At 40.5% G+C, this 14,201-nt stretch overlaps 1 protein-coding gene across 5 annotated transcripts in view; it reads left to right on the top strand.

The window, feature by feature from the left end:
- Positions 1 to 14,201, top strand: part of DGKI (diacylglycerol kinase iota) — a 196,215-nt gene that overhangs the window by 160,331 nt on the left and 21,683 nt on the right. For all 5 annotated transcript variants that reach the window (XM_030263299.4, XM_072923536.1, XM_072923537.1 and 2 more), the window contains one exon: positions 7,273 to 7,298. In XM_030263299.4, the coding sequence (XP_030119159.4) occupies positions 7,273 to 7,298 (26 nt within the window). The remainder of the gene's footprint in view (positions 1 to 7,272; positions 7,299 to 14,201) is intronic.

Below are 14,201 nucleotides of genomic sequence, written 5' to 3'. Positions count from 1 at the left end.
CTCTTGCATTCCTCTGAGATATTTTAGTGCCATGTGATGATAAGAGAAAAAAAGGCCAAGTATTTATAAAAAGACAAAACAAAAAACTGAATCCAAACAAACTGTGATTATCCTACAGTGATCTTGCTGCTCATTTGGAAATACCTTCTTTTTCAAGTAAATACCAAGCCAGCTTGCTCAGGTCGTGTTTTGAGGTGGAACTATCTTATCCAAGATGAATTTCATAGAACATTTCTCTATCCTTCTTCTCCTTTTAAAAAATTATTGACGGTCATGTTTGGGTTTATATCTGATTTTGCAATAAAATCTTCTAGTCCCTTTTTAAGCAGCAATTCCCAGACAACTCCTCTGGGTGTCAGTACAGCTTCAGGTATAGCTGCATTGTGGTCTTAACAAGTCTTATTAAAACATTCCACAGTGGACAGAGGAAAAGTTAGAGATAAAAAGTTAAGCAGTAGTGCAAACAGACTTGTGACAATACAGGGGACACTGACATGCCTGAGACCCAGCATGGAGCACATCTGAGCCACCCTGGTTTCCATAAGAAGCACCAGTTACTTTCCTGTGTGTTGGACTGCATGTGAGCAGCCTGAGGCAGTGACTGCTGTGCAGGTGGCGATGGAGGCTGCTGAAGGAAATGATGCCTTGTGAAGGCTGACCTAGAACAGAGATTAGACAGAGCTAAAAAATAAACTAGGTATTTACTGGGGTGCATCAATAGGTACATCTTGGGCAGCACAAGAGCCCAGCCAGGGTTACACCCAAGATGAACCCAAAATGGTCACAGAAAATGGACGACGGTCACCGAGTCTCACATTTCTGTAAGTTCTGCTCCAGTTGCATCTTGGAGTTAATTGTCCAATTACACCTTTAGGTTATGGAGTCCCATCCTTCTTGTTTTTCTCTCTTCAATCCACACTGTTTATGTTCTTGGGCCTGAGATTTGGGTTGGTTGTCCTTGGTCCCAAGCTAGCAAAGGAATTGTTTTGTCTCCCTACTCTGTGAAGACAGCTTACCATTCCTTAGTATGAAGCTCAGAAGTACACTCTAAAGCATCACAGAATCTGAAAAACATAAAAGCTAAAACCTGAGGCATCAGAAGTTACAGAGGTGCTAGAAGGAATACTGAGCTTGTCCTTTAGCAGGATTAAGAAAGGATAATATCTCTAGTGTTTGTCTCTAGATGGTTGTTGGAGGTTACAGCACATGTCCAGAGAGATTTCTGCAAACAGATAAATAATTTGAATGGAATTTCTCAGATTCAGGGGTCTTGCTGGTCAGCATTTTCCCATGTGTGTGAGGCAGTATGGTCATTGTCTATGAGAAGTATTTGAGAGGAAAGAATGGCAGGAAAAATGAGGTAGTAAACCCAGAAAGCTTTGTAGGGAGACTTAAAGAATTGCAAAGAACTTGAGTTGGGAAAATCTCTGGAGGTCACCTCATACAAATCTTCAGGATAGATCCAGCTATATGAAGTTCAGAGCCTTTTCCAGATGAGTTTTAAATATCTGCAAAATTGGAGATTCAACAATCTCTTTACACAGACTGTTCTTCTCTTTGATCATCCACATGGTAGAATTTTTTTTCCTTAACATCCCATCTGAATTTGCCATGTGCCAGTTTGTGACTGTTGCTTCTTTCTTCATGCAGACTCTGCTTTCTCTATCCTTTCCCGTTAAGTAGTTGAAGACAGCAATTAGATTTGGTCCAAACCTTCTTCTCTTACTGAATGAACTCTGCTTCCATAGCCTGTCATCCTATGCCCACAGCATCTCTGCAGCCCTTTCTGGAACTCAGTCCAACTTGTGAATGTCTGCCCTGTTCTCAGGTCTCAACAAGCATGGACTAGAGGGTCAAAAATCATTTTAATCTACTTTATGGCTCTGCTCTAGCAAATACAGTTCAGTGTGTCTTTGGCCCTTTCCATCGCAGGGAACTCTGCTGACAGATGGTCAACTTGTACATCAGGCATCCTTTCTGAAAAGCTTCTCAGGTGTTAGACTCCCTGCCTTGTTCCATGGGTTTAGTCCTCCTGAAGTGCAGGACTTTGCATTTGCCTTTGCTGAACTTGCTAACTCAGAAATTCTTTGACTTTTATTTTTCATCAAGTGCCATGGGAGAAAATGGTGATGTCCAGACTGAGCATTATCTGGTCAGGGACCAGGAAAGCAAGCAATTCTGCCTTTCTACCAGTAAAATGATGTACTGTTTGCAGCTGGGACTGCAGGGCACTCACAGTTACAGTATTGATACAAATTGCTGCGTGCGAGGGTTTCCTCCCCTATATTTTAAAAATTCTTGAAGTGCTAAAAATTTTCTTCATTTGCAATCAGAGGATATGTGAATAAATCCCAACAGGGATGCCACTTTTGATTCTGAAGAGATGCACTTGCAAAATGAGAAGGAATGGGTTTAATTTGACAGCTCTTGCTCTCCCCTCATCGCAGGCAGCTGTTGTCAGACTGAATTAAAAAGTTGGCAGAAATACATTCCTTAAGCAGGAAAAAAGTGGAATGGTCATAAACCCCAGTAGAATTGCTGCATAGAGATTGTTATTTGGCCTTTAAATATTAAATGGCTGGTTTTAAATAGGCCTGCTGCAGATGGTTTCTGCTACAGGTTTATTGATTAAAATAGCTGCTTTACATCAGCTCCAACTTAGTTTCTCCAAAGGCTTTTGTCTTCATGAATAATGTACTCTTTGGTTGAAATTTTGCTAGAATTCATCTCCTGGACTCTGGCTGTACATCTCTAGGTTCCTAAGTCTCAGTTGACTAGGCTCAAAATTGTGACATTCCCTGTACTTCCCTCCTTAGAAATGAATATTCCTGCTTCCACTCATCTAGTGCTGAGCAAACCTAGTGCTTGCACATTGGAATGTGCACTTGGAAACAGCTCTGGCTGTTTGGCTCTTTGAGAGAGGCTTGTATGATACTGAAGGTTGCCTTGTCTATACTGAGGATTAGATTTCTGCAGCAATTCATCCAAACCCTGCAAGAGTGAGCTCTGGATCAGACAGTGAACTTGGAGGCCTGTTGTGGTTTCAGGTGGGCAGGTCTCACACCTTCAGTATTGTAAGTATTCCAATTTGCTGGATGCATCTTGTGTATGTATGATCAGGGTTTTTTTTACACCACTTTTACGTCTTTTTTATGCATTTCTAAGGATGTGTACCTTGATTTCTGGAAGATGCTTGAGGATTTTGCATTAAGCCCAAAGGATATTGCTTTTCTTGCACAAGGGGTGGTGGAACAGACCTGGCACAGCCTCCCCTTGCAGGCTGAGGCTTGCAAGTTCTGTTATCCCTCTGGACTGAGTTTGCCACTCTGCAACAGGAGAACACTGCTGCAGGACCTGTAAGAAAGGAGGGCTATGAACAGCATGGAAAGCAAACAGAGGTGTTAAGACCTTTTTTTGACAACCTGCTTTTCCTGCTCCTTCCTTCTGATCCTCTTTCCTATCACAGAAATATGTCTTCACTCAAACTATCTGCTACAATAGCTGTTTGTAAAACCAGAGCAGGAGGAAGGTCAGATTAAAGCCTTTGGTGAAAATAAGTGAAATCAGGCTCCCAAGTTTCATTTATGCATGGGAAAATAAATATCACTGTTGGTAGAAGAGACAGTTAAATCTCATGACTCTGGAAATGTAGTCAGTCACAGATAATCTGGCCTGCCTTTACTCTCTTTGGGAGATGGTGACCCTTTCTTTCTACAAATTAATTTTACACTAAGATAAAACCAGAAGAAAAAGCCAGTTGATGTGTGTGTGTGTGTGTGTATATATATATATATATATATATATATATAAAGAAAAAAGTTATTCCATTCTGAAATGGCCAAGAACAGGATATTGCAGTGCCTGAACCTTTTCCTGAAGATTTTTTCTGTTTTGTTTAACCAAATGAAAATCTCTCCAAGATGTCATTTGGCAAAGTGTTTTGACCCAGGTGAAACCACAGACCTTGACAGTATATTAGTTTTCCTGAAGCATCTCTGACTTTTCTCTAATTTTTTTTTAAGGCATGGAGGCTGTGAAGATGATAACTTGCTTCTTTATGACAGTAAAACACATAGCCAGGATCATACTGGGAGGGTAGCTGACAGGCACTAGACAGATGGTTCCTGTGTGGATGTTAGCAGATGAGAATCCTCCCTTCTTGGAACACCTGTCTGGTGACCAGTGCTGCCACAGCATGTCTCTCACACTTCTTACAGACCTGAGAGAAAGATGTGTGACCGGAAATATGAGCATCTACTGGAGCTTTTTTTCCTGTCAGGAAAGCCCCCTGTGGCTGTGGAGTGAGTGGATGTGGTTTAGAGCAGGTCATTAGCCTTTCTCTCCTTCCTCCCTTGGAGCCTGCCATAAGCATGGGGTGGACGAGTCAGTGCACAAAATGCCCAATTCTCTTTAGTGTGGAGGTTTTTGCATCTTCACTTCCTTCCATCATAGCCACAAACAAGACTCCCCTTGGTGTAGTTAGGAGAGGACTTTAGCAGTTAGGAAAGCCTCCCTCCCCCTTGCTAAATTCTATGGCCTGGAATCGTAGGAGGATGCTGAAAGTCCTCTCTGCTCTTTGCCAAAATACTTCATGTCAGTAGTGGAACAAAGGAAGCCCAGTTTATTGTGGTTGAACCTTTGGTATCTCCAGTGATGGAAGATCACATTGAGGCTTTTCCTGTGGCTGGGATATTCAAAACCTTCCTTTGTGGCTTTGCTGCTACATCAGAAAAGTTGAGCTTATGCTATTTTGTTTCCTGCTGTGTGAAAGCAGCAATTGCCTCTCTGTCAATTAACAAGGGAGGAAATGAGCCAACAAGCTCAGAGTTTATCAGGGTGAGACAGAAAGGTGCACATGTATACATCAAGATACTGATATAAACCTGATGAAACTGATATAAATAAGGTTATCTAAACCTTATTTTCTCTGGATACCAGGCTACACAGTTACTTGATGGATCCTTTCAAATAAAACCACTGATAGCAGCATTAGTAGTAATGTTAAATTTCTTACAAACATTGTATTTGAGATGTGCAACAAAACAAAAAGGCAATAATATCTTGAAAAATATATAATAATTTTAGGCACACAAAATATGAATAAACATATTTTTCATCCTCCTCTTCAATCAATGTTTTAATTGAGAAAGCATTGGTATTGTAATAACATCTCTTCTGTTGTTGATGCTTTAAGGAACTAATGACATCTGTTTAACCAAGCATAAAGAAGAGCCAAGTTATAGGATAATCTGTATTGTTTATTTTATTGTTTCAAATAAAGAACTGAAAGGTGATGAAACTGGGCAATTAAGAAACAAAACAAAGGAATAAATTCTGCTGATGCAGTGCAATACTACATTAGCAATGGGTGGAGAGTCAAAACATGTGAGCCAAGGAATCTTACATGACTCTTGTGCGTAAAAATATTTTCAAGTATCTAAAAAACTTTAATCTCTTGATATGACCCATTCTGATTTGTTTAGCCTTGTAGAAAATGCAGTGGGTTTTGATGTTCAGAAGGGGTTCTGCTAGGAGCTAAGGACAAAAGTCTGTAATTGACTGGTCAAAGCAGGACAGTTCTAGTGGTGCCTGCTAAATCCTTTGGGTTACCTGCATTCCTGCTGTGTTTCCACATACATGGATGAAGGGTGAAGGCAGAGCTGGCCTGGCTGCAGCAGAGCAGGATGCATGCTTAGGATGTTCAGCAGCAATCAGAGCCTTTAATGGGAGTAGAGGATTAATTAATTCTGATCCATACAGACACATTGGCTTCTTGTGCAGCCAGAATCCTAATTAGGCAATCAACTTTTTTTCCCTTTCACAGTGACCATTGCTCCAGCTGTGCTCTCTTTCTTCTCTTAATTTGCAAATCTCTCTCTATTTTACAGCAAAAAAAAAAAAAAAAATTTACATACTTTGGCAGGAAAGCTTCCTTCTTTTCTTTCATTTTTTCCTGTTTGCATCTTCATATTTGCATATCTGCTTCTGATGTTCTATAATCCCTCAACCTTCATTTTCAAGCCCCTGTTATGAAATGAGATTATGGCTTCTTCCTCAGCTTCTTTATTCCTCTAACCCAGTGTTCCTTCACTTCTTTCCCCCTCCAGCCCTCAGCCCCTGCTGACTCAGTTAAATATACATGTGCTCTTTTCCCCTTTGTTCCTTCTTTTCCCTTCACCCCTCTGCGGCTGCTTTTCATATGCTGGCTTTGATCTGTTTGCTGGCAACACTAACATTTTTAAATCTTTTCTAATTTGTTATTTTTTGTACATTGTTGTGAAATTAGATATCTTTAAAAGGAAATATGGGTTGCTTCACTTGCTGCAGGAACAAACTCATTGGGTGGGAAGGCTGTGTATGCAACTGATATCTGTGCTGGGGAAGTGCTGAGGAATGGTCCAGTCCTCTGGACTGTGTGCTGTCAGTCTGGTCTGAGCAATGAAGGTACATCCCAGATTCAGCTCCATGCTTAGCCTCAGTTTTGCTAAGCCACAGTACTGCAGCAAAGGGGAAAATGGAGGTGTTCCTTTGTTCTAGGTGGTGACCAAAACCATCAGGATGTGATCTTTAGTGATGGGGGAACTGTAACACAAATCCCTGGAATTCGCTGGGGTTCTTCTCTTTGTCAGGGACACAGTGAGGTCACTTGTGTTTTGTACCCCTTCCCTCTCTTGGGGTATTATCAAACTCCTAATCCACTGGCTAGGATATCCTATAACTTTTGTGTTATAGGATATAACACAAAAACTGGTAACTGCTGGTATGTTGCTTTTTTCTGTACTTACATCTGTCCAGACTTTTTTTTTTTTTTATCTGTTGTGTTACTTTTGTGAAGATGGCATCAGTTCCTATTAGTTATGACTACTTTTTTATGCTGACCACTACATTGATTTATGGAAAAAAAAATGGCCACTGTAATGAGTGTGAGTTCCTACCAAGATGTAATTTCCTTGACCACCCGTTGTTGTGAGGTTTTCTCCTGGCAGTGGCAGTAGCAGGTGAGTTTCTGCCAAGCATCTACAGACAGTCTTTGCATCAGTCCTCACAGAGATGCCTCCATATGGTCACTCTGACCTGCAGAAATCTGCTGCTAGATGACCTGTTCAGCTCTGTTTTTTTTTTTTTTTGTCAGATGCTTTTCAAACCTCTCTTCTAAGGAATAAAGACTAAAAATTTCAAATTGTATATATCCCATTCCCTAGACTGAGACTGAACTTTATTAATGACCTTCCTTTTACCCAAGATTGACTGGATTTTGTTGTTTTATTCCAGGTCACCGGTTTCTTCAGAAGATCAAGGTAAGATCTGTTTTATAGATACTAACAGCATATTAAAAATGAGACCAAAGACTAGTGAGTAAGCTCTGTTTTAACACAGTTGTGGTGGAGAAAAATGTTTTTTTATAAAAATGAAACCTTGATGTTGATGAAACTTTGTTCACCCCTAGACATTAAGTGCTTGATCATTTGGTTAGTTTAATTGGGACTGACATAAGTTGTTGAGTTATTTGTAAAATGAATCTTGCTTAATCAAATGGAACTATTGCAAGAGTTTACAGTTTATTCATCCAACTGTGTAGAGCTTCACCTGTAGAAAACATGTGGCTTAAAGGAGAATACATGTTTTTTGTAAAGATAAACACATCTTTTATGACTCTCATAGGGCAGCATCTTTATCACTGAGAGGGAATGCATTGTGTTTTAAAGGCTTGGGCACACATTATCTTGGGTTGCCAGTAAAGTCAGTTTAGTAGGACAGTAGGGAATTTAGCTGGGCTCTTCTACATGGAAAAATCTCATGGCTTGAGTAGCAGGAGCTGAAGGTTATAGCAGTATGCTTGCTGTGAGGGACACTTGAAGGATCTGATCTTTCCCTATGGGCTAAAGAGGGAGTTTGTGGTGACCAGCTGCTTTAATGATGTGTCAAACTTAAGTCCATCTGCACTATATCAATATATGGCTACATTGGTACTGAAATGCAGAGATATACTGTGAAGGGATGGTAATTGCATTGCCAGAGTTGCATAAGGAATGAGGAACAAAAAAAAGGAGACTGAGAGAAAAAGTTCATCCTGTGGCTCTGAACTGGGAAAACACTTTTGGTCCAATAAAGAAATATCTATGTTCTTCTGGCATCCAATTTGTATGCAGTCACACAATCAGAACATTTTCTGTCCAATACCATAAGCACTACTCAAGGAAGGTCCACATGGGAATAGCAAGGACTGTTGCAAATGGAGGTGAAGGAGGTCTGAGCCTCGAAGTGTGTCACTGAACTATGTTCACTTGGAGTGTGGAGTGACTAGTTAGGTATCAACCTACATTGTCCTTGGCTCCAGACAAGGTTTTCAGTCCTATAATGGATGTCAAACATTGTAATTAATAAACTTCTTCCATCTCCTTGGTGAGTCCTTTCTCAGCAACAAAAGTTATAAACAAAGACATAAAAATGAACAAACATGCAATGATATATCTGGCCCATCTATTCCATTCCTAGTGTCTGGTAGCAGCAGATCCTATGACAAATAAAAATATGAGACTGGCAGAAATATACAGGTTTAATTTCCTGGTGTACCCTATTAGATTTTTTTTTATTTACAGCTCATTGATTTTGTGAACCAGATGGTGTTTTCCTGTTTAATAGTTTATCTGCTTTTTACCATGACCACAGTTTCTAATATGCAGTACAGGACTGTGAGAAGTTAGCAGTGTACCTCATGTCTCCAACTCTCAGAAGGGATTTGAAATCATTAAGGTCTAATACACTATTTCAGGACCTGGATTCAAGCTGCATCTCAGTGCATAAACTTGTTATGGGCTGCTCTTGCTATTGCATTTCCCTTGCATTTACTCTATTGCTCCATCTTTATCTATTAATGGAGCAACAGACGGTGTATATGCATTTCCTTGTGCATCTTTAAAGGTTAATATTTCATGCTGTCAGAATGCTTCTCTTCTTTCCACTATTTTTATACTATTTGAGTTTTTGACAAAACCTTCCTGTTTGCCATCTACCATCTGCTGCCATGGTTTGACTTTTCAGGTTTGATCAACATCTCTGAATAGCCTCTTCTTCCTTGCCTTTCTTCCCTTTCTCTCATAAGCAACCTCTTCTGAAATGCAGAGTGAAAGGCATTGACCAATTAGTGACATGATAGTGCCAGTTATTAGAAATTTTGTGACCATGGAGTTTCTAACTAGGTTTGTCATCCCTATAAATATGTAGGAGCTTCTCTCAAGCACGAAATATTTCCCATTCTCCAGTGACTTTTCAGAAAGAAGGGTCCAATACTTGGATTTCCTCTACCCCACTCTGCCAGCTACAGACCATGGTAAACGGGCACAATACAAAAAGGAAAATGTGATAAAAGTGCTGCAGCATAAGCTCCTTAGACTCTAGAAGGTTGTCAGTCCACTGAGGCTGCATGTGTGGAGGCATCTCAAATTAGACTTACATATCAAATCTCTTCTCTAAACAAAAAAGAGGGTCCATGAGAGAGCTGAAAACTTATCTCTGAATTACCTGTCTTTTATAGTGTTTATGCAGATGTCTCCTGGCATATTGTTCTTGGAGTATGTATCTTGAAATCAGTTTGAGACTCATCTGTTCATTAATAATCACTACTCAACTGCGTACCTATTCAATATGTTAAACATTTACTTTTTTTTTTTTATAAGGCAATAATGCGTTGGCCTACACAGTGAGGGAAGATCCAACAGAAGAGAATAATGTACCTTCACTATACCTACATTCTGCCCTGTATTACAGCTGCTATTCCCCATTATGGACACCATTCTAGTGCTGATTTTCTGATGATGTGATATGTTGATCGTTACTGAGAAAAGGCTCTTTTTCTGTTGTGTCGGATTTTTTGTTTTAACCTCCCTCTTGGTTCCTGATCTGTGTTTTTTCTGCTTTAATATTCAGTTGTCACTTTTTCTTCTGCTGTTTTTCTGTGTGTTTTTTATTATTATCATCCTCTTGCTTTTTAAATTACCCTTTCCTATTGACCACAAGGTTGCATTCTGCATAGATTTTTCCATTGTGCTCCTCCCCTTAGTTCCTGGATGTCCTGCTTCTGCTCTAGTGTGGACAGACTGTCACAAACACTAGTGGGAAGGAGTAACTGTAACATCTAACAGACTTGTACCAGAATTAGCATCTAATGTGAGTGGCACTTCCATTAATCCCTGACAGGAGAATGCATTATGCTGTCTTGACAAGAGGGTGAAGATAAAGCACCATCTGTCTGGGACTGGGCATCTATTGACCAATTGTAACTGCAGACAATGCTCCTTGTTGGGGACACGTGTTAGAGGCACCTTTATCAGTTACAAAACAGAGACATTTTAATGGGTACAGAAAGGGAAAGAGCACTGCTAGAAGATCTCAAATTTCAAAAGAAAAAATAGCCACAACTTCTTAAGGTTTGTGTCTTTGTTCTTGGCACAGGTAGCTAGGAAATAGATAACTGAAGAGTGAAATCCGTCAGCTTTTTAGTTGTTTTTTTTTTTTTTTCTTTTTTTTTTTAAATTAGCAGAAGGAGTAGACAAAGCCCCTTACCCTCAAATTCTCTGATTGACAAAATGATACAAGCCAGGTAAATCCTAAAGCATACCAGTTTAGACAGGGAAGTGATGACTCTGAAGAAGGGCCTGGTCGGTCAGGTACGCCCTGGTGCAGCTGCAGCCTTGGAAGTCAATGGTTTTCTTTGGGTTTTGGGCTTAAATGAGACTCAACAATGGTCGAGTGTCAGGCCCACAGCAGACATGGTAGATGTCATGATGGAGGGCCAGGCAAGTCATCCTTTAGTGAAGGGCATCACCTGCTATATTTTTGCTGTATAAAAAGTCCTGGTGATATACCCAGGAGGTCTGACACTTTTGGAGGTTAATGCATCCATTGTTTATGGAACAAGTACAATAGTGTGATGGGAATGCAGACTTCTAATGGATCATGCTGCCACTACACAGTCATTGCCTGGTTATCCAGTGCACACTTGTTTTCTGGTTATCGTTAGGTGAATGGTTGAGTTTTGCCAAACCCTTCATTCACCCAGCACCTTTCAGAGCTGCACTGTATTTTGTGTGCACACTGGATCATGCCCTATTTACAGCCACCCTGCAGAAATCTACATTAAATATTCATATCTGTACTTTTATCTGGCCAAAGTTAGGTTTTCTCTACACTTCTTTGTTTACCTTGTACGTTTGGGCTGATTCTTCATTATCACATGAGCAATTGAAGGAAATGTCCTTAAAAAGAGTACAATGAGTTCTATTTCCATTTCAAGTATTCTGAAAAAAACCCCAGCAAATTCTTGAGTGTTGCTGGCAATGGTGTAGGGACATTGGTGTGTTATTCAACTTGGTTATTCATCGGTGTGTTATTCAACTTGGAACTGATGCTGCTCAATAATTTTGTGCCTGACTTCAAACAGAGGAACCTTGCCTTTGATGGAATTATTCAGTTTTAAGTAGCTATACTAATGCACCTCAAGTAGCAGTCAACCAGAGCTTAATCCTCACACACCTGAGTTGCATTCTGATCAGAAGACAAGAGGTTTCAAATATTTATGTCACTGCTCTCCTACTCATTTCTCTATAAACCAATGAGATTGGGCTTTCTGCCTAGTTTTCTTACAGCAGACACATGGTTTTGCTGCATCAGCATAATTTCTGTGATTTAGTGTTTGTGGTTTTGGGCACTTTGTGTGTAATAGATCCAAAATTCATGGGGGAATAGGGTACAACTGAGAAATTCAGACAAGAGGGAAATGCATTCAATGGAGCAATTTTGAAGACAGTTATTACAAAGTAATAATATTATACAAGAGATTAAGATAAAGGATGGGTTTTCTGCTTCAAAAGACAAATAGCAACACTCAAATGTCTTTCAGATTCTGCCAGATGATGGGTTCATGCCATGGAGTCACTCCATGCGATATCCATGCCTGGATATCCTACACCTAGGAGGGATTTGTGTAGGGCCAAGAGTGCATTAGAAGTAAAATGAGTTTATAATGGTGACTTCTAAATTCGTCTCGATTAGAAACAAATTTCCATAGGGTTTGCTTGGCATGGGTTCAGACTGAAAGTTTGAGGTGGGAGGTGTAACTCTGGATATCCTTCTGAATAGATAAGGAATGGACTGATGAAGTGTGTGCATGGAAGGCAGTGGTAGCTCCATCCCATACAGGAAAATGCTTTGCTATGCAGTGTCTGCTCCTGGCTTGGAGGCAGAATGCCCTGTAAACTCTGGTATTTGCTCCAGCTCCATTAAAGAGAGGAAATCTAAATGCATGCAAGGAGGAAGATGATTGCAGGAGTCCCAGAAAATAGCACAGGAAGGAATAACACTTCCTGGAACCTCTGAGAAATGGGATTTCCTGTTGCCCATGTGGCCTGTGGGAAGGCAGACTTCACTCTCTTGGCCTCCTTTCTTCTTTCTGGAGCCACTCTCCACTAATCTTGATAGTCACAGTCTGAAAAGGGATGTTCTCCTCCAGAGTTTTGAAGCAGTCTGCCACACTGATGAAAAGGATGAGCAGGGTGCTGCAGATGAATCCAAGCATCTCGGTGCTGGTAGAATTAAAAAAATAAAGATAAATAAATAAATGGCTATTTTGTACACCAGAGGCCTTCGAAAGAGAGAGAGGAGATGCTGTATTGTTAATGGTGATGCTGCAGCTGTTTACCCAGCAACAAATTGAGCTGTCTTGGAATGCTTTCTCTGTGCAAATTAAAGAGAGTATGGGAGGGGTTGGAGGGAGGCTCCCGACTGCAGGTATTTATTTTGATTAATCAGCCACTTTGAGAAGAAAGCCCTCCTGGATAGTGTTTTGAAAGTGTCTGTGGCTGGGCCAATGATGCCTTGGGGATCTGCTCTGGGTTGGTTCATTTGCTTCGCAGCTCAGCAGAGGCTGGTATTGGTGCAGACCCAGGGTCCCCCTGGCAAGAGAAGGCATTCTGTGAAAGCACATGTCTAGGGCTGAGGGAGGTCCTTTCTGGATAAAACCTTTAAAAGGTGGTGCCTACATCCCACCTCTTATCATATCCAAGCAGTCTGAGGGGTCAGCAGGCATCTGAGGAGAGATGTCTGGCAGATGTGGGCATCTGAATAAGTAACAGATGAGAACAGAAAAACATTTATTTCATTATGTCCACTGCCTATCCTTTTCCCCTATGGAGGAAGTTTGAGGGAGGAATATGTTGTCTGAATCAGAGTGCTTGTTTTCAAGCAGAAGCTCTGGGTAACCTTGCAACCTGCTATGCTTCTGTTTTTTATTTTCTGATGGAGCTTGCTCATAATCAGATAAGAGTGGCAATCACTTCACCCACTGAAGAACTTGGCTAGAAAAAATATTCTTGAACTGAATTTTGGATGATGTAGTCCTCCTGTGAAGTCCTAGCTTTTTGAGGAAGGGTTACTTAGATGTTGCCAGGCAAAGGCACTGCAGCCAGTGTTGCAGTGGCAAAAACCTGCAGGAAGTGTGCTAAGAGTGCCTGTGATGGGAATGGTTCACAAAGCCAGAGAAGATGAACAGTGTTGCCCACAATGCTTCTTTATTGCTCTCCTATTTATTTTTAAATTAAAAATACACCTCTGCTTAATTATTTTACCTTCTGCCAAGGTAATGCCACTCTATTGATAAAATTACTGCATTAGTCAGCCAAAGTCTTCCTTGCCTTGTGTTCTCACTTCATCACAGACATTTTCTTTCACTGTATCACTCCTGAGAATGACATAAATTGTTGCCTTGGTTTAAAAATAAAAATGGTGGAAGGGAAAAGGAAGGCAAAAAAGTGATGATGTGAGCCAGATGGTGCTTAGCTTATCTGTGACAGTTCTTTGGGGTTATGAACTATTTACAAAGGAAGTATATTTTTTTTACCATCTTTTCCTTTTGTAAATCTGAGTTAAACGATCTTGCAGCAAAAGTTCAACATTAGGGTATGAATACTTTCACTCCTAACTATCAGCTGTACTCTCAGCTCTGCACTAGTGCCACATAAACAATTCAGGTTGGACTCTAATTGGCATCAAAGTAGCTTTAAACTAGTCTGAGTGAAAATGGGGCTTTAAAGGCAGCCTGAGTGTAATTTACATCTGCTTGAAAGCCTCTTTATCCTTCCAGGGTTGTATGAAGGGACTTCTGTATAAGTGAGAATTTAGCCTTTATTTCCCTTCAGCAAGCATGT

This window comes from Taeniopygia guttata, chromosome 1A, assembly GCF_048771995.1.
Source record: "Taeniopygia guttata chromosome 1A, bTaeGut7.mat, whole genome shotgun sequence".
Classification (NCBI taxonomy): domain Eukaryota; kingdom Metazoa; phylum Chordata; class Aves; order Passeriformes; family Estrildidae; genus Taeniopygia; species Taeniopygia guttata.
This window is presented reverse-complemented; position numbering and strand designations above follow the sequence as displayed.